The sequence below is a fragment of the Lissotriton helveticus genome, chromosome 2_1 (assembly GCF_964261635.1).
Source record: "Lissotriton helveticus chromosome 2_1, aLisHel1.1, whole genome shotgun sequence".
In the NCBI taxonomy this organism is placed as follows: Eukaryota; Metazoa; Chordata; class Amphibia; order Caudata; family Salamandridae; genus Lissotriton; species Lissotriton helveticus.
In genome coordinates, this window is record NC_136059.1 from 1,127,905,261 (window position 1) to 1,127,925,694 (window position 20,434).

Below are 20,434 nucleotides of genomic sequence, written 5' to 3' on the forward strand. Positions count from 1 at the left end.
AGCGCCTCGCCGGTCTCCCGAACAGGGAGAGAGACGGAGCCCTGCATGCTGGCCGGCCCCCACCGCAGGGAGGACAAGAGGGAAGCCCCGGAGGATCGGGGGCTCTCCAATGTGAGCTGTTCAGGACCGGAGAGGGATTCCGCAGACCTCCGGTGAGTGAGCTACCCGCTGGCACCTTGCGAGTGCCTATTCCGTGAGTGGCTCCTGCCGGATAGGGGGCCGCTTCTACCGTGGTGATCCTTGTCCTGAAGGGGCCCCTCTTGGTCCCTGCGCTCCTGCTGATTCTCTGAGCGGCCCCGCTAGCCAGTGGGCCGCTCCCAAGTGGCCATGATTGTTTAAGGGGCCAGAGGGCCCGACTTCTTACCCCTGAGGGCCCCAGTCCCAGGGGGCATATGTATTTTTAAGAGCCCAAGTGGCTCCCAAATGATTTTGGCCCCAGTACCCCTAGAGCCTAGAGGGCTCACACGCTGTGCACTCAGCTTATTTTCAGAGCCTAGAGGGCTCCCACGTTTGGGCGCAGTTTCGTCCCGAGTGCCACTGAGGGCCCATGCTGCATTGTTAACTTTTCCAGCTGCCCAGCAATTAGTGGGTAGCTGCACCGTTTAGGACTCTTTATTTTAAGGGACATGCTTTTTAGGGCTCGGACTCCTCCCCAGTGAAACTGGGAGGAGTTAGAGAACTAATGTTAGAGGAGAAAAAAAAGAAGTATCTCCTAGGGCCTTGGTGAGAGGAATTCCACACATTCCTTAGGGTTTTCTGTCATCTGGTCAGTGATTCGTCTTCCTTGTGTTTTCGTTTTAATAGGCTTGAAGTGATAGGGTAAATGTAGTTTTGTTCCGCCATTTTGGGCATATTTCGTGCGTGCTTGCGCAAAGAAGTACATAAATTATAATTAGGAGCTGTCAGGGTGCCTCCGTTAGTGAATACAGATGGCCGGGCGCGTTCACAATTCTGCAGCGCTCAGCGCGCAGCTTCCTTGTTTTAATCGGCTGCTGCGATATTTCCCCCGTGGAGGCGATAAGCAACGGTGCATTTTTTAATTTCAAATGTACTCGAAAAGGAACCAGTACGCTCATTTTTTTGAACTCGGTCGACCTTTTGAGGGATTATTTTTAAATCATTTTAAAACGATTTAAACATGGATGGTGTGCACATGATCAACATCCAGCGGTTGATAGCGGCTGCAGAGTATTTGGAGAGGAGAGATCGAGGTAAAGGGCGCATGTTCCATGTGCATTTTATTGATATTGTGTGTGCATGCGTCGATTACACGTGTTATTGTTATACATGTTTATATTTTGTCGCCATGCTTTTTCTCATTTTCGAATATGACAGCGGGTCACGTAAATATTATTTTTGAGGAAGTGGGGAGATATAAACCTTCTGCATTACGGCGCCCTCTGTAACCAGAGATCTGCCACAGGGAACCCGACGCGCTGCGCTGATTCAGCCAGCATTTTGAGGCAGAAACCCCAGAGCGCTGTATTTAAGCAAATGCTTCATGGCCGGTTCCGATTACCGTGTAAAAGCGGTCTGAATACAAAAACCTCGGAAGAGATCACAACGTCGCCAATGACTCGCTATTTCTGTTCTGGGCTTGAGGTAGCGCAAAAGTTATCGGAGCCTTTCCCGCACAACAATTATGCTACCAGAGCTCCAACCTTCTCCCCAAACAACTCCTCACCAGCCCCAGCGCCATAAATAGCGGTGCGTTGCAACACAGACGCCTTAAACCGTCACCACCACGACCAGTGCATCAAACTCCCACACGGAGCCACAGACAGAAAGAGGGAGACACATCGCTACAGTGCCCACACACTCCCCGGAACAACCCGACGCCAGACCACGATATGATGGCGACAGCCGGACGAACCAAAAAACGGCCAGACACCGCCTACCCCAATAGTCTTTAGAAGGGCGTGGAAATACACGGAAACGATAACTGCGACCAAGAAGTGCGGCAAGCTGAATCTCACCATCCATGGCATCTCCGTGGAAACCGTGCCCATACCAAACTAGCGCGGGCCCACACCAGCGAATCCCCATGCCATCGGATCTAACCGATGCCCTGCACCGGATATCGCGCTCGACCCCGGCACCCCCACTCGTATGGAAAGACCTTCTGACCGGGAGGAAAGTCAATCACTGCGAACTGAACCCACAGTACTAGCAGCGCTTACATAGCGCACCATAACCAGGCAAGAACACATCACCCGCGGGCCCATACACGCGAGACAGGCACACATGCCCCCGAAAACCCACGACCGGGCACTGGAGATGGCATAGGCCTCTGAACCCCCAGCTGTCCCCTCACCCGAAATGGCACAATTAACTAAAACCTTCGAGCAAACCGACTCACCACCATCGAAGCTAAGCCTCGGTCCGGCGGAAACAACGGAACTCCGACGCCAGATCAGGCCTCTGGCCCTCCAAGGTGCCCGCGTGACCAGAGGGCAGCAAAACGGCGTCAGGGTGAGGGGACGGCGGCCTAACAAGCTGTAAAGACGTACTGTTCGCTCATACTGTATGTGAAATATACTCATGCAAAGATGTATGTTCCTGTTAGTTGGTTTAGATGGAGTCGTAGATAAAAGCCTTTTCATTTAGAAAAACAATCACACTTTTGACTAGCTGTATTTTATACCCTCAGTGATGTTTTATAAACGCTTGTGTGGGAACGCAGTGGGTGGATTAAAATGCTATTTGTTTAGTTCCGGTCATATGTTTAGCTCTTTTTTCATCTAAATTGTTGACTTAAAAAAACCTGAAATAATATCTTCGGCCCCAGAGGGGGGGAAAGTGAGCGTGGCGTTCGTCTTTTTACAGACGTGCTTGAATAAAGGCAGGTCGTGCAGGTATGCCGACCCAGACACATCAGCTGCATTACGACCAGGCAGAAATCAACAGCAGTGTCTATAGAGCACGAAAACACGTTGCACTAGAACCAACTAGAAATCAAATACTAATCTTCAGACTGCATAGGGGGAATGTGGGCACAGTGACATCACCGATTGTTGAGCGAGCTGTAGCATGCATGCTGTGTTAGAACCAGGTAGACAGCTACCACCATTAGCATGCAGAGTAAATGCAGGTCTTGCCACCATACTGGCACCAGTGTTTGTATAGCGAGGGAGGCCTCGCTGTATTAGAATACACCAAAAGTACCAGTCATATACAGAATAAATGTAGGTGGTGCGGGCATACTGGCATCACAGTTTGTAAGGGAATAGGTTGCGTCGTACCAATTAGAAACAATTTAGAATAACTGCATGCCTTGCAGACAGACTGACATGTCTGTTTATAGTGCTGGGGCCACACTAGTAAATACCCAAATATGAATCCAATACTACTGTTCGGAATAAATGCAGGTCATGCAAACATCAGTGTTTATAGAGCGAGAAACCCGACAACCACCCACACAAACGGTCAGACACACACAAACACGTGCCCTACACAGTCTGACTGCCCGCTTGACTTCGCTGCCATGCAACTCTTTTTGCCAGGAGGTATGCCGCTTGTAAGCAGACTTAATCAGCCGCTCGGGCCGGCAGCCCTTTGTCGGGTTTCTGTGGCTGTGGGGGTGTGATGTGTAGAGATTTGCACGGGTCAGGAGCGCCTTTCCAGCCGCACCGTGTATACATACACCACACACACATAACGCACACACAAACCACACACCTCAGTCTCTCAACACCACACACTTGTCACCACTCAACACAACACACTCACCACCACACTCACTCCCCAGGCTCACCCCCACAGACTCACCACCACACACTCACCAGCACACAGAAAACAACACACACAACAACACACCCCCAGCCGTCAATTAATGCTTTCACCATGCACAAACACCAACAACCATCATCCATCTGTGCACGCTTTTACCAAGCACACACCCACCAGCCGTCAGTGCACCCTTCCACCAGGCACACACACCTCCAGCCGGCAGTGCACTTTTCCACCAAGCAATCGCAGTATGGTACACTTTACTTTTAAACATATTCATATAAAGCACAGCATGCCACCATTGGTAAAATTACAATTCAACAAACATACTTCCACTACACACCACATGCAGACACTCCATAACACATGGCAAAAAGACATTGGCATTTACAATGCCATTAGCTCAAACTCAAATAAATCCGAGCCCGATTGCATTTCTAATGCTGGTTTAACCCAGGAGTGAGACACACTCCTTTGCCCCTACCTTGTCCTGCACAGCTGCGCAGCACTTAGTGCCAGCTGCAACGTTTAGGCCTTTAATTTCAGACTCTCAGCTGCCCATCAACCTCAAGGTCATCCTGACAGAAACCTAGGACAAGGGCCGAAAGATCAGAATCATAGCACGAATGTCCTGGACTCACTGTTCGGGAGGATAAAACTGAAACTGCGCAGTGTCCAGAACCGCTCCGATGAAAAGGAGCGTCTGAGAGGGAATCAGGTGCAACTTCGGCACGTTGATGGAGAACCCCAGCAAATGCCAGAGATTGCTGTAGTCTGGAGGTGGGAGATAACTGTCTGGGTCGAGCCCGCCTCCAACATCCAGTCGTCAAGACAGGGGAAGACTGAAACCCCTGATCTGCACAGATGAGCTGCAGCCACCAGCATCACTTTTGTGAACACCGAGGGGCGCTGGTAAGGCCAAAAAGGAGCAGGGTGAACTGAAAGTGCTCGTGGCCTACCGTGAACCGCAGGTAACGCCGGTGGGCCGGCAGGACGGGGATATGAAAGTAAGCGAACTGCACATCCAACGCTACCATCCAGTCTTGCTGGTCTAGGGCAGACAAGACCTGAGCAAGTGTGAACATCTTGAACTTCTCCTTCCGGAGGAAGCGATTGACGTTCCGAAGGTCTAAAATAGGTCGCTGGCCCTTGTCCTTTTTCGGAACCATGAAGTAGTGGGAGTAGCAACCACGACCTACTTCTGGCGTCGGAACACGCTTGATGGCCCCCTTGGCCAAGAGGGGTGCAACTTCCTGCTGGAGAAGTGCCAAGTGATCCCCCGACATGCAGTGTTACTGAGGTGGCATGGCTGGAGGGGTAGTCTCGAAGGGGAGAGAATAGCCCCGTATGACAATCTGCAGAACCCACCGGTCCGAAGTGATGGAGCGCCAGTGGGTGAGGTGATGGCGAATCCTGCCACTCACTGGCATGTGGTGGCCCTGAAACACCGGACTAGGAAGGTTTGGCGGCAGTGGCTGCAGGGGAGGTGGTGGACTGACCCGCCTGCTGGCCCCGTGACCCACCTGTGCGGGTCCCACGTCTGCGGCTGTGCTGAGACTGTTGCTGCGCAGGCCTGTGGCTCTGAAACGAACATGTTTGGGTGCCCCTTCCTTGGCCTCGAAAGGAGCGAAAAGCAGAAGGAGTGCGCGTGGTCGAAAGGCCTAAGGACCTGGCCGTAGCCCGCGAGTCTTTAAAACGCTCCAACGCGCTGTCTGCCTTGTAGCCAAAAAGGCGAGTGCCATCAAAGGGCATGTCCATCAGAGTGTTCTGGACATCCCTGGAAAAGCCAGTCGTCCTCAGCCAGGCATGGCGATGTAGTGCCACTGTCGAGGAAATCGCTCTGCCCAGTGAGTTGGCGGTGTCAAGGCCACGGATCGTGAACTTGGCTGCGTCTCTCTCCTCAGCAATAACACCGAGGCAGCACCTGCGCCACCGTGTCCCATACAGAATGGGAACAACGGCCCAAGAGGCATGCGGTGTTCACAGACCGCAGGCCTGAACTGGTGGAAGTAAACATTTTCTTCACAAATTGTTCGTTTCTTGAATTCCCTGTTCGGAAGTGCGGAAGGGAATGCACTTGGGGACGTTGGGCCACGTTCTTATCCACAGGAGCCCCTGTGTTGGGCCTGGACCAGGTGCCCAAAAGAACGTCCAAAAGTGCATCATTAAAGGGCAGCAGCAGCTCCGTAGAGGAAGATGCCGGCCGAAGCACTTCTGTCAGGAGGTTAGTCCGGACGGCCACCGTAGGGTGCTCGAGGTGGAGAGCCTCAGCCGCCCTACGCAACATCACAGAATAGGTCTCACTCTCCTCCGTAGCCAAGGTAGGAGGAGATAGTGTGCCAGGTTCTGGAGTAAATTCCAGGTCACCTGCATCCTCCATGTCCTCTTCCCAGTCTGGGTCTAACTCACACTGGGCTGCGAGAGAGTCCTCAGACCCCTCCCAGTCCTCCCTGTCCTTCCTGTCCTCCACAACCTGCCAGGCAGGCGGAAAAGAAGGAGGTGAATGGAGAAAGGGATAGAAATTCCCCATCGGCGTCAGAATCGGCGATCGACCGACACCGGTCCGGCACCGTCTCCACGTCGGGGTGGAAGCCGGGGGTGGCGTGGGTCAGGGAGCTGGCCGACGGCGCCGCGATGTCGGTGGAGGTCGTACTATGCTGACCGACATCGGCTGGGATCCAAGCTTGGATCCATGGGGGTCTTTCGGCGTCGAGATCGCAGTCGTCAACGACGTCGAGCTGGAGCCAACAACTTAGAATAGCGAAGACACCCAGTCGGACCCACGGGCCCGAAGGCGTGCCGACGGGGCCCGACGGGCCAAAGACGTGTGCCATGGCTGACAGGAACTCCTGCAGCTGGGCCGGAGTCGCCGATCGACCCGGAAAGGGCGGGTAGGCCATCGGCAACTGCGTAGGCGGCACCACCCGCACCCTTAGCCGTGTCGCATGACAGGCTAAGGGAAGGCGAAGAGCGACATCGCTTCTTCACCATCATTCGACGAAGTCTTCGCACTCGGAATCAGGTAAGGCGAAGCACACAATGTCGATGGCGGCTCCGCGACCGGTCCCTTGACCTCCCACGGGACCGGGACCTTGAACGGCACGGAGCCGACTTCCGGGCCTCTAGCAACTTTGGGGACCGCTCCCGCAAAGTTTTTGGAGCCAAGGCCCTACATTCGGGGCATGACTCTCAGTCGTGGTCGTGCCCAAGACAGTAGAGACACTCATGGTGCGGATCAGTCACTGACAGTGTGCGGGGACAAGCCCCCTAGGACTTAAAACCGGGCCTCCCTACACACCACGAGTCAAAGACTAAAAAAACAGAGACAAAAGTCCCAAAAAGGTCAGTCAAAAATTGACTGGGGGTACTGCTCTCTTCAAATCTGGGCTTGTTGTCGCAGAAAAAGAAAGCACTTCGTCAGCGCGCGCGGGCGCGTCTGAGTAGCTCCCAGCAACGTCATCTCAGCGACTACAATGCCAACGACGTACGCGGAGCCATACGACGACGCCTACTGACGCGTAGGGGTAATGCTGACGAAAGCTTTCCGGATCCAGTCTGACACCTGGGGGTTATTCTAAGGTAAGAAATCTATCACTAGCATGTTTCTTTCAGATTTAGGTCTCAAAGAGGTTCAAAGCAGCATTGTTGACATACAAATTCCTTTATCAGAAGGATGGAAATGGAGTCCTATTGGTGACAAAGGATGTTTAAATTAAAGAAACCTCATGTGAATTTGGATTTCGAAACAACAAAGTTGTATACTCGAAGGTTATGGTCTGAGCAGTATTGTACTCTTGTGTGAGACCCGAGGAGTGAACTGGTTGTCAGGAAAAACCCTGAAAGATTTTTGGACGAGAGGAGGAGGAGATGCACCACTAACTGCAACATTGTTTTTGACAATTTATAATAGTATGTGTTTCTAGAGTAGGCCAACAACACTCTTGCCACCCCATTTAAGCGCTTTTCCATGCATTCTATGCAGTTCCCCAACTCTACTGCTATCCTATTGATTGAGGTTGCTTCTGATACTACACATTTTTCCCCTGCCCTATTCCTTATTGCTTTGAGGCTCTACGGAGATTCCTGAACATTCATAATGGGAAGTTCTGCTTTGATTCATTGCTCTTTGGATATATTTGAGCTTTATGCTGGATCGCACTCACTTTCGAGCTTGAACTCTTTATGGGTTCTGACTGACACCTTTTCGTCCCATTCTTAGAATAGGCATTTTCTTCCTTTATGGAACATGCTTAATGCTTTGTACTTTGATTGAATTAATCATTACTACTTTATACATTCTGTAAAAGACGATTTTAAACTATTCAGAATAAAATTTAGGATTCTGAATAAAGAATTTACTAAACTTTTAAGTAATAAAACCTTTAAAATCTTCAATTACTCATTATTGACTGAACTTGGATATAGAATGTGATTAATATTTGTGATGATTTGCTCCTGATTCTGAGAATACAGCAGGGTCAGCTGTGTGTGTGACGGTAAACCGTTTTTTATTTAAACTGATTTCCACGACAGCACTTACCACCATGTTTGCCCTACAATTGACTTCTATCTATTCTACGTACGGGGCTGGGATATGGGATCTTGCAAATGTGGACGAACTGCAAAAAATAGAAAATTCTTTTGTAAGATACCTACTTGGAGTACCGAGGAGTTCCTCCACATATGCCTGTCACTTAGAGTTGGGCATAGATTACCTATCAGACACCATAAAAACCCAACCAGTAATGCTGTGGCGTCGAATTTGGGCAACTGAACAATGCCATCTAACAAGATCAATTGTACAAGACATCCAGACACTTGATCACTGTGGAAAGATAAAATGGTTAGCATATGTCAAAGCATTATTAACAGACTTAGGGTATGACATTTTTTTTATAGAGCCATTATCAATAACTGAGATCTCCAAGGCGGATCTAAGAAAAGCATGCCTGGCACATTTGGGCCAGGTACGCCTGCTAAAAGAGATAGAGAAACCCTCTGTTCAACAGGGCTTATTAGCTCAGACTGTGTTTTCCATTGAACCCTATTTGATGTACAGATTAACTCAATTTGAAAAATTGCTGCTGACACGTTTTAGACTTAATATGTTTCATTTAATGGTCTCTTTTCCCTCTTATAACGAATGGTCATCAAAATCAAACCCATACCCTTGTGATTCTGTTTCGATACAATCGACCATACATACAATACTTTTTTGTAAATTTTATACAATACCACGGAGGCGCTGGCTATTGCCCATACTGAAAAACTGGGGCCTGCGCCAATGCCGTCCAGCATATTTGGCGCTTCAGTACCTCGAAGACGAAATAATAGCAAAAGCGATGGCGCGCTTCCTTAAATTCTGTATTCGCCATCGTTTAAATCTTTAACAAAGATGAGTCTTGGTGTTTGCATAATAGAGGACCAATGAAGCTATCGAAAAATTGCATGTTATGGTCATAATTTTATGAATGGTGATTTTTATCTAAATTGTTTTTCACTGTATAGCAATAACTAAATTTTTAACCGTTTTTTTATAAACTGAGAAAACTGAATAAAATGTATTTTATGAACTTTTATGGTATTTCTACAATTATGAAAAACCGAATAAAGTTGGTTTTGATTTGATTTGATTTGACTTCTATCATTTCCATCTGTGTATATAAAGGCATGTCAGACATGCAACAGCAGTGTTGGCATTATGTGGGGACGATCTCTTATTCACATTAATACAGCCTCAAACAATGATCCTCAAAATCCTGCAAGCAGTGGAAGAATTTTGTCCAACAGCGGCATTCATGGTGATTTAGCCCAAGGCTGAAAGTTCCTCACGGACACTGACATTCTATTGATGGACGTAGAAGAAAAACTTAGGCTGCCCAGAACAGGTAATCTGACACTGGATAAAAGCATATAGCCTGGAAAAAAGCGAAAAAAAAGATGGCTTGTGATGCACTTGTCTGTTACGTAGTTATGAACATGAAGCAGGATTACTGGAAAGCACAATTAAGTCCATGATCAGGTGGTTGAAAATATCACGTGACTGCCCAACAGAGAAACCATAGGAAGCAGGCATGCTAAATGAGATGCCAAGAAGCTACACCTAACTACCACCCTGGTTTCTGTTATCAGGAACTCGAACCGTCTGGCTACCCCGGCTTATGCTAAAGAAAATAGAGAGACTGTGTGTGTTGCAGAGTCCAGTGCTATACCACGTAAGTGAGAGTGGAGCCCTGTCACTGGTTTAGCTGGTTGCCATAACAAGGTCTGGAGCCGAACATCAATGCATCTTTTTTGCTGTGGCAGGGAAACTCAGTTTGTGAGTATCTGAACAACGCGCTGGTATATGTTCCACATCCATTTGCTACTGTCTCGTGTTTAGTAAGCTTTCAGTCGGTCACAAGCAACTCGGAGGTCCCTAGGCTACTTTAATTTGTTATATGCTGGGCTCTCCGAATCTGACATTCAATGGATTTTAGTCAACCAAAGCAGTCATTGCATGACTCCAGTTTTGAGAAGGTAATAAATTTCAAATCACTGGCCTCAGGACAGCATTGCACTTGCTTACAGGCATAAAGATGCGCTATGGTGTTGTCTGCATGGAGTTTAAATGTTTTCTGCATCCTGGGCCCCTTATCTGTAGGCTAAACTACAATCATGCAACAGTAGTTCGGTCAACCAACCAATTGTCATAAACATTTCCATTTCTAAAACAAAAATCTATAATATATATTAAGGGTCTGATTAGATCAGAAAATTCAGATGTGGTGTTGCTCTTCTCATCCCTCTTTCAAAATCTGCTAAATTCCTACTTTTCTAATGTTCACAGGCAGAGAAAGTGTGCAGGTGTTTTGAGTGCAACATAAAGGCATTCACTTATTTGACGGAAACTCAAACCAAACTGTCAAAATAGAAATCAGAATTTAAGAGACGCGTTTTAGGAAGAAAACGGGCGACTGCCTCAACTATTAAAACATTGCTTCTAAGTTTTTTTGTAAGATCTCAGTCGGTGCATTGCTTACACTTACTTACCAATCCACAGTTCAGGGTCTTATCGACTTTGCAGAAGGTGTGAGGAGGAGTCTCTCCTTTGCTGGAGACAATAACACAGATATCAGTCACAGCCAAAGAGTTCTGAGGTCGGATGAGAGGAGCTCTTCGATAGGTAATAAATATTCGTTGGGAGGCAGCTGAGCTGTTGTTGACATTGGCACAGCGGCCGTAGGGCGTGGCCTGGACAGTTTCACAGCCCGGAAGTGGTCGTTCCTTCCCATCATACAGAACTCTGCAGGCAGGAACAAACACAGGTACAATGCATTCAATCTGAGCAGACAAAAAGCGAGCATGATTTCTGAATGCATTTTTATGCAAGGAAAGCAAATACCTCTGTGAACCTCACATGCACCAACGACCCATGGAATTTTGGGAGGATACACAAACATTCCCTGACTTCATTATAGGCTACTATGAACGTAACTACGTACAAAAGCGACCCTAAGCAGCAGGTGCAATCAGTCCACGCATCAGCTCACTATAGGGGGAACATCTCTCTTTGATCCTCTCATTACCCTTGATATATGACAATACTGCACTTCTGTTATCATAAAGGGCACAGAGTGTATAACCTGGCACATAAAATACAGCTATTCCGGCAGAAAGAATGCGGAAAGAAGGATTCCACTGCTAAACCTTAAGCCAGGGTAATATTTAAAGATGAAAAGGTACATAACACAAAGGTGTAAGGATTTTCATAATCCGTATTCCAAGATGTTCAAAGATGTTGCTAACTGGAATAACAGTGCTTTCCCTTTAAAACCGTGTTTGCACCTTATGTTTTACCAACACCTAATCACAAATTATTTAGTTATAGTTTAAAAGTCTTAAGATTCAGTAAAACCCAACCAGCGTGTATTACACAAGGGCAGGATCCGTGCACACTTTGATCACACACGGAGAAGGAATAACTAACATAATCAATCATTTGATTTGTTTCAGCTTTTGCCATTAACACCTGCATACAAGTATGCAGAATAGTAAGTGTACAAAGTACAAGTATTGATCAAAGAATCTACTAAATGATGTCTGATGCAAAACATAAGTTTGCCCATAAATGACTGCCTCCCGCTGAAAATTGGCAGTCAGTCGTTAGTTGCATTTTGTGAAGTACCTTTTCAATGCTGTGAAACGTCTAAAAGAAACTGAGGGAATGTACATTTATCTAAAATATATTGGCCGGCTACATGTAGTACTTGCGCTCACAGTAAGTATGCACATCCAGTCTAATAAAGGACCATAACAGCTCCTCCTTTGATCAATACACAATCAAATATTATATGTGACAGAGATTGCCAGTGGACAACACTAGCAAACATTTCACAGGACCAGTCCTCTTTAGTGTCTTCCTGGACCGGTCCCAATCAAAAATGTTAGAGCTGCCCTGGGTGCTTGCCTATACATGCTAACCCAAGACAAGGTATTCATGGCAGTGTGGTGAGGTCCATCATGCCAATGGGACTACAAATTACCTTGATCAATCCATACAGATCGTCACCCAGGCTAGAAAGGGCAGATCAGCAGAGTGAGACAGGCCGGTGGCCATGCACTTGCGCTCTGGTTTGGCAATGCACATGCAATGGTGGAACCGTTACCAGTAGTTACCCTACCTTCCAGGCAGGGCAAATGCTACCCTGCATCTCAACCGTCCAGCTGCCAGCCACCTGACTCAGAGACCAGTTTCAGTGGCCCAACTGTCGATGTCCCTGCTAGATTTTCTTCAGACTCCATTTCTCTAAAGATTCTCCACTCAGTTAGGAAAGGGTCAGGAGCTGTGACTACCAAGTTTGCAGAGCTACTGTAAGCCTGTGGCTCAATTTCCCCATCCCAATCTCGTCACATTGTAGACCGGTAAGGTCTTTACTCTATTTCAAAGAAGTCCAGTAGTCAACACGTAAATTATGTAGTATGTTTATTAGGTAGTTATCATGAAGAGCCCCACCAGGAGCAACCTTCTTGCTGCTTAGCCCATTCTTCAACTGACTCTCACTCACCCAACATTCCACAGCATTACCACACACCAACATTCCACATCCCAGTCGCACTGGCTGAGAAGCAGGTATAACAGTACTTAAAATGGTAAGCAGTGGACAGGGAGGAATAGTTGACGTACAGTAGACCAATCATGGTGTACATGATATCCCTTGTGGCCTAAGTTGCAACTTCATGAGTCTTCCAGTGAATGCCAGGCAACAACGGTCTGATTACGAGAGCAATAAATCACGTGGTTTCAGGAAATAAATAAGCTTCTTTTCCAACAAGTAGATTCTGTTCCCTCTACATGACATCAGCTACAGTATAGGGTTTAATCAGAGCGTGTAATGCACAGGAATAAACACTTTGAACGGCGTTCATTGGGAGTGAACTAAAAGCCAAGTGCTAAAATGAGCAAAAAGAGTTGTATTGACACAACACAGAAGAAGGCCTGAGGGGGGTTTAGAGACCAGCATGGGTTATGTCCCCACAAATCAATTCACAACACGAAAAGAACCCTGGGTCTGTATGAAAGGGAAGTGAGAAAAAGCTGATGCTAATGGGGTGTCCCTTTTATAGGACGATTTCCCTCATGCACCCACAGGTGGCATGCTTCATCACAGGGCAACCTCCTCGCACTGTGACCTAGTCACAGTGCGGGCTACAACCCCATCACTGAGAGGAGTCCCACGCTGCATTTTAGTTTGTTCTGTGGATTGTTATAGCCTTGAAAAATTCTCTAAATATTAAAAAATAATATATACTTTGAAAAAACTTTAAGCTAAACTTTGTATGTGTATATTTTGGGAAATATTCGATACATCCCTTTCCCTAATTACGAGGCAATGATCCATGCACAAATCCACAAAATTAATTTAGGAAAGCGATCTGGTAAAATGTGGGGCCACTCTCTCAATACTATTAGAATCATGAAACAGACAGATGAAGCTTTGGACCACTAGAACAGTGACATTTTCATCTAAAGGTTCTCTAGACCGCTATGCCCAGCAGATAGCCAAGTACAATTTAGAAACATCTGCGGAGAACACAGCGGGAGCTGCATCATTTCAAGATGGACGTACAGGAAATATAAAAAATAGAGTTTAGATATTGATGCTTCTAATGGAGCCCTACCGAATTCGGTTTGATGCTGGGATAATTTGTAAAATCAATGGCATTATGCACTCCTAGTGAGAAGCGTAGCCACATACAATCATGCGCGATCATTTGTTTGTGACTAGGGAGATGGGGCAAGGCAATGTAAAAAACTATGCAAACTGACACAAAGCTTTGATTTATCTACAGGAAGTGAGTGCAGAGGCATATTACAAATACATTATATGCAAATGTAAGGGCATTTACCTATTGATCCAAAATAATTGATATCTAAATGAACCAAAGAGGCAACCCATCATTGTTGAATTTAGCAGCAGAGCACGAAAAACTAACAGAAGACGGGGTGTAACTTCAAAAAATGCCTGTGATCGAGTTAAATAGATTAGTGATGTTCAGCGTTCCGACTCAAAATGATTTTCTTCAGCGGCGGCATAATAGTAAGCATTCGAGTGTCTGCGCTTAGTCTCATGATTGCAACATCACTCAAGTATTTCATTCCCCAGGAGCAATTCTTTGCAGAACCACTTACAATTTTTTGTGGAATTTGTGGGGAAAAAGTAAACATCGCTGGGGTGAGGGGTGACTATAACATTTCAAAAATAGTGCATGAGACAACTTAATATAAAACACAAAATTCACTGCTCTGAAAAGAACTTCCAGTGGTGATGCCGCCTATAAAAAGATCACTAATGTTAGTTTAACGCAGAACCTACTCGCTAATTAACTCACATTTTAGTAGCATTGACGGTCTTCTAATAATCACGACATTTGAAATCCTGTGCAGCAAGTTATTAGGACCATTTAACTTTTCATTATCTTACATTAACATTACATTTGGTCCTGAAGCATTTTGACTCTTGAGCAAGTTTGCCTTCAAAATTGCATTCAATTTCTTTAATTAAAGGGTCCTAGACCAAATACTTAGTCTTCCCAAAGTTACAAACAAGAGGTTGAGCAAAAAATCAGTTTGATTTCTGCAGAGCATCAACAATGAACTATATTTCTAAAATCATCACCTGCAATATTTACCAAACCAAATGAGTTGAACATTTTTTGGACATTTACGTCGGTATTTATGAAATAGATGTCATTTTCTACTAATGGTTCTATATGCTTGCACTTACGGAAAAGAGCAGAAAACCTGTAAAATCTATTTGTGAAAATGAGCCATTCTGGATTCAGAAAGTGGTCCTGTGCTAATATCCTAAAACACCCTTCGCCAGTTCAACACTAAACACTTGTGCATAAAGCTTACAAACAATCCAGGGTTCAAGTAAGTTATTCATGATGTGCCCACAATCCTTCAATTGACTCATGAACATCATTACAGAATAAAAGTAATTTAGTTACCTAAGCACACAAGCGGACTAACCACATTTTGAGTTCAGTGACAAGTTGCTTGCACATCTTTCAAAAGGACAAGATATTATGTTGAATCTGTCAGCTCTAGTTGGTACAGTCTCTCCAATCACTAACGTGTGGCTCCTCAAATCCGCGGTTACAAGACCAGAAACGTGGAATATTACTATGATTGCTAGAGCCTCGGTATATGCATGAGTAGCTAGACTTCGCCATGCAACTAGGTCTGTGCAATACAAAGAGTGCATACACGTATACATACATGCCCATTATCCTTGTGCAGGTGTGCAGTTACATGAATCCATTTTGTTTTTCCATCAAAGCTTTATTTCGATATACAAGATATCATAAAAGCACATACAACATTTTTAAAGAAAAACCACAATTCACAAATCTTACATTTTGCAAGGTTGGTTACAGTAAAAACATTCATGTTACAATAAATAATTTAAGAGGCATATTAAACATTAGCAGCTTGGAGTATATTAAAAATTTATTAAAACTGAGTCATCTCATAGCTTTTGCTCTAATTATCCAAACCCAGCTCAGAAATTTGGACAGAGACAGAAATGGCTAAAACCCGCGTGTTTATTGCTCGGTACCAGGAATCATTCCGTAGCACTTAGAATACTCAAGGCTGACACTAGTACAAGTTTAGTGTGTGGGGTTGTCAAGATCAGTTGACTGGGGGTGAGTGTTTGATTTGCTCAAACGCTCTGTCCATCATCCCCTTTTGTATCGCTTTGTTCGCCCTAAGTGTGGCAGGGTATGCTCAGACGTGAGTCCCTTGCTCACTTGGCCACTGGATTCAAGATAGCCTGGCTGATGAGGATTATGAATCCGAAACCGGTCCCAGGATGCTTGTTTCCGGTCCATGGAAGACATGGCTTGGCAGTTCGGGCTGGACTGTTCCCATGAGGCACAGGGTCAGACTGATTTGCATATAGCCATGTCTGAAATGGGGTGGCTGAGTGGGCTAAAGAATGGTGATGGATTAAACCCAGATCAGTTGACTGGGGGCGAGTGTTTGATTTGCTCAAACGCTCCGTCCATCATCCCCTTTTGTATCACTATTACAGGAATATGGCAGAGACTGAACTACACTGGCCCTGGAATGCCTCAATAGTATGCAGCAACATCGTTAACGCAAGCATGGGGTTGTGGAAGTTAAGATGGCAAATAAATGTAATTCAAGTGAACTGTAGTTCATACTGTTGAATGTTGCTTATGTCCTACGTACCCCAGAATCCCAATGCGAAACTGTGTACGATTCAGAGCTGCATTTGACTTGAAGTTCAAAAATGAATATGGCAAAAGTTATGGTAATTAAGAAGGCGGTTTTCCATGACTCCACATCACATTTCAGGAATCCATTGGTTCAAAATGCTTGTGTCTCTTTAACACTATGTTCGAATTCCAAATCAGCCTGCCTCTTGACAGGAGAGAACAAGCGCATCATATCGTACACCCTTCCAAACCTCAAATAAAGTAGAAAAAGACTACTCTACCTTGCATCATTAGGCAGACTAGTTGCCAGGAAGATTGGTAGTGCAGCTGTTTACCTGAACTCTAAATTCCACCAGGTATCTGGGAAATCAAACGGATGCTTTTAACAGAACATGTGTGAGAATTGACACCCACGGGCAAGGACGAACAGTAAAATCGGTCAATTGCTCTTACGCTAGAAATTGTGAGGAAATTTCTGGAAGTTCCTATAACTATGATATTGGTGAGCCCTAGGTGGGTGAAGACTAGACTTTCAAGAACTAGTCTCCCAAGATGAGCCTGCAGGGATTCATGGAGGGTCCCATTGTCATCCAGAGTTGCTGCAGATGCTTGGTAAATTACCAATATCCAGATATTCATCTGTGAACCTCTTACAATTTCAGTCACAATAGCTTAAGCTTTTAAAACACTTTGGGGGGGTCCAGCTTCATCCAGGGAGAAGGTTATCTTGGTTAAATCTGATGACTCACCGCCAGACATGCATCAACCAAACAAGCATTTGCAATGCAATAGGTCTCGCATTTACAAAAGTTTGAGCTACTGACATTGCAAATAACAATGCCGGTTATTTTTGTTTTCGTTTTTAAAAGATAAATAAAAGGCATTGTCATTTATAATGCCAATAGCTTACAATTGTGTAAATGCGAGACCTATTGCATTGCAAATGCTTGTTTTTTGATAGGCACAAGGAGATCAAGTTATTTGCCCAGAATTACAGGATGTTCAGCATCCCTGCCGAGGCTCGAGCCCAGTTCCCCCGCTTTGAGGTCAGCAGCTGTAGCCGTTGGGCCACATCCTCTCTCTGGATCAAAGAGAACCTTCAAAAAAGTCCAAAACCACAATCCGAAGCAGCCACAGCAAACTGCAGAACTTTCACTGCTTGTAGAAGGACTTCACAAAACACAAAAATCGCCCCCCAGAATCTGACATCCAACCATGAAGTTTCACCAATGTAAGCCGACCACGTAAAACTTCGTGAGCAGTACAGAAACAGATAAACCCAACGCTTTACCTATCTGTGAAGACCTCTAAACATTCAGCGAGAAATACCACACAGACCTAATTACAAACTCAGATACTGCAGCCAGCCATAGACCCAATAAACACACACACTTCACTGACCTGATGCGTTCACACATACACGTGCTTTTATGAACTACACGGAATGCCCACTGACTACCAACAACCAAAGGGCGCAGACCACTCGGACAAGAGAACAATCACTGAACGTTATGAGACCATCAATGTGTGGAAGGAGAAACTTGGGTTCTAATCCTGGCGCACGCTGTTTAACAAATTGTGTGACGTGTGCAAATCACTATCTTTTGGTGCCCAGTTCTTTATCACGCTGAAGCTAATAATGTTCATCATAACGTTCGACTGGAAAAGAACCGAACATATAAATACATTTCAACAAACTTACAACAACTTCTAAGATTTCTTAATACCAGCAAAAACCAACCTGTAAAAATACACAAGTGTCACTCATTCGGGAAGCTCGCTAGACCTTAGCAATGCGCTCTGGCGGTTAAATGGCCGTGGAAACAGGAGAGCCACATCCTAATCTCGGCTTCATCACTTAACCAAATTGGGTGCTCTTGGGCAAACGCATTATTACTTCAAGTCAAATGCTGTGTTAAGGTCACAAGTAACGCACTCTGGCAGTTAAATGGCCGTGGAAACAGGAGAGCCACGTCCTAATCTCGGCTTCACCGTTTAACCAAATTCCGTGCTCCTGGGCAAATGCATTATTTTTTCCAGTCCTATGCTGTGTTATAGTCACAAGCAATGCGCTCTGGCGGTTAAATGGCCGTGGAAACAGGAGAGCCACGTCCTAATCTCGGTTTCACCGATTAACCAAATTGCGTGCTCCTGGGCAAACGCATTATTTCTTCGACTCCTATGCTGTGTTATGGTCATAAGCAATGAGCGCTGGCGGTTAAATGGATGTGAAAACAGGAGAGCCACGTCCTAATCTCCGCTTCACTGCTTAACCAAATTGCGTGCTCCTGGGCCAGCGCATTATTTTTTCGAGTCCTATGCTTTGTAAAGGTCAAAAATCAGCCTTTTTGACGCTGCACACCAGTGAAAACATGGATAGATTTTATATTCAGCTCTTGGATGGAAGTGGCGGGTTGGGGTCCAAACATAGAAGGTTTTGGCATGCATTATCTGCCTTTATTTATATTGTTTTGACACAAATAAGCAAGGCGCAGCTAACTTTGCCCTTCGCCTCGGGAAGTCCATGAAAAAATGAAGAGCGCAACTCTGGGAAGTTTGGTTTGGGATGGGGGAAGGGAAGGGAGGAGGGGGTAGGCTTTCCAATGAGGAGCCAGTAAACAAGCTACCAGCACACCCTCCTACGTCATGCCAAACAAAGATGGCGTCGGCCTGTCCAGATGGGCCGTCCGACCATTGGACAGGGCGGTAACAAAGAAGCCCGATGTTTACCCTCAACAATGACGCCAGCCAATGGAAAAGAGGGGCGGGGCTACAAGTCCCCTTCGAAATTGTATCGTTTACAAGAAGCCCTCGCATGGTGAGCAGCGATGTGCGCTGCAACGCCAGGCTAGACCTAAAAAGGCATTATTCTATCCTTTCTGTTGAGGAGTTATCTTAGTGAAGGTCTGTGAATCAAAATTAATCAATAATAGAGATCTATAGTTTTTACACTCCAGAGTCTCTCTCTGGAATGGGGGGTAAGAGAGATATCTACCTTGTGCATGGAAGGTATTACCCACTGACATTGCAAGAAGGATTTAAATAATTTCGAGTGGATCCAGGAGATGGATTTTAAAGGTTTTGTAAAAAACACAGCCGTTTACCCACAGGGACCTGGATTTTTATTCAACTCCATGTCACGGTTTTAAGTCCTAACTTCCATTGCTCATCACGTTTAGATACCCATTCTTCGGGAAGTTGTGGGATTTGGATATGGAAGAGATGCTTCATTACATCTCTCTCAGTTCTGGCCACTCCGGTGCAGTTTTATTCGTAAAATGTTTGGAAACGTTTCCTTTTTCCATGCTCATTATTGGTTATTGTTTAAAATTAGATATAAATTAATTGATTTGTTGTGTTCTCAGTCTCACGGCAAGAAGCTAGTCTGCCTGGTTACCTCTCATAAAAAGAATTGCTTTAACTTGAGCAGAGTAAGGTCCACTATGTTCTGGAGCAGCACATTTAAGATTTCCATACTCTTTGTAGCAAGTCATTTCTTGTAAGCAAGTGCTGTGATGAATTCACCCTTTTCCGATCCACCATTCCTTTAATGATCTTGGTCCTCACTGACATGGCCATATCTTGTGCCCCCAATGGCAGACTTAAAAGGTAACCACAGTAAGCTCCAGTGAATTGTCCTAAGCTTGTTGGTTTAAAGAATTATTTGATTCTATTTGACATTTCTGTTTTTTTATGCATTGGGTTTTAAGCTACTACGTACAAGTGAATGACTGAACATTTTTGGAGTCCTTTCCTCTCACTCACTCCAGCCTCTTCAATCTCTACCCAAATATCGCTATAAAGCAGCCTGTGCTGACCGCTTTAACAAGCTTTTTAAAACCATAACGTTATCTACCCCCCACCAGACTGCCAAGGCCAATAGCTCACCATTGAGTGACAGTGGCTTTGCCAATGCTTGTTTTTAGCAAGATATTTGAATTATGTGGGCCGTGAGTGCAATAAGATCATGGCAGGG

The 20,434-nt window shown here is 45.5% G+C and overlaps 1 protein-coding gene across 1 annotated transcript in view; it reads right to left on the reverse strand.

Annotated features, from left to right (window-relative positions):
- The window catches only part of DENND4C (DENN domain containing 4C), a 1,285,018-nt gene that overhangs the window by 1,070,025 nt on the left and 194,559 nt on the right, over positions 1-20,434 (reverse strand). Inside the window, exon 4 of the mRNA XM_078675962.1 lies at positions 10,762-11,014. Within this exon, the coding sequence (XP_078532088.1) occupies positions 10,762-11,014 (253 nt within the window). The remainder of the gene's footprint in view (positions 1-10,761; positions 11,015-20,434) is intronic.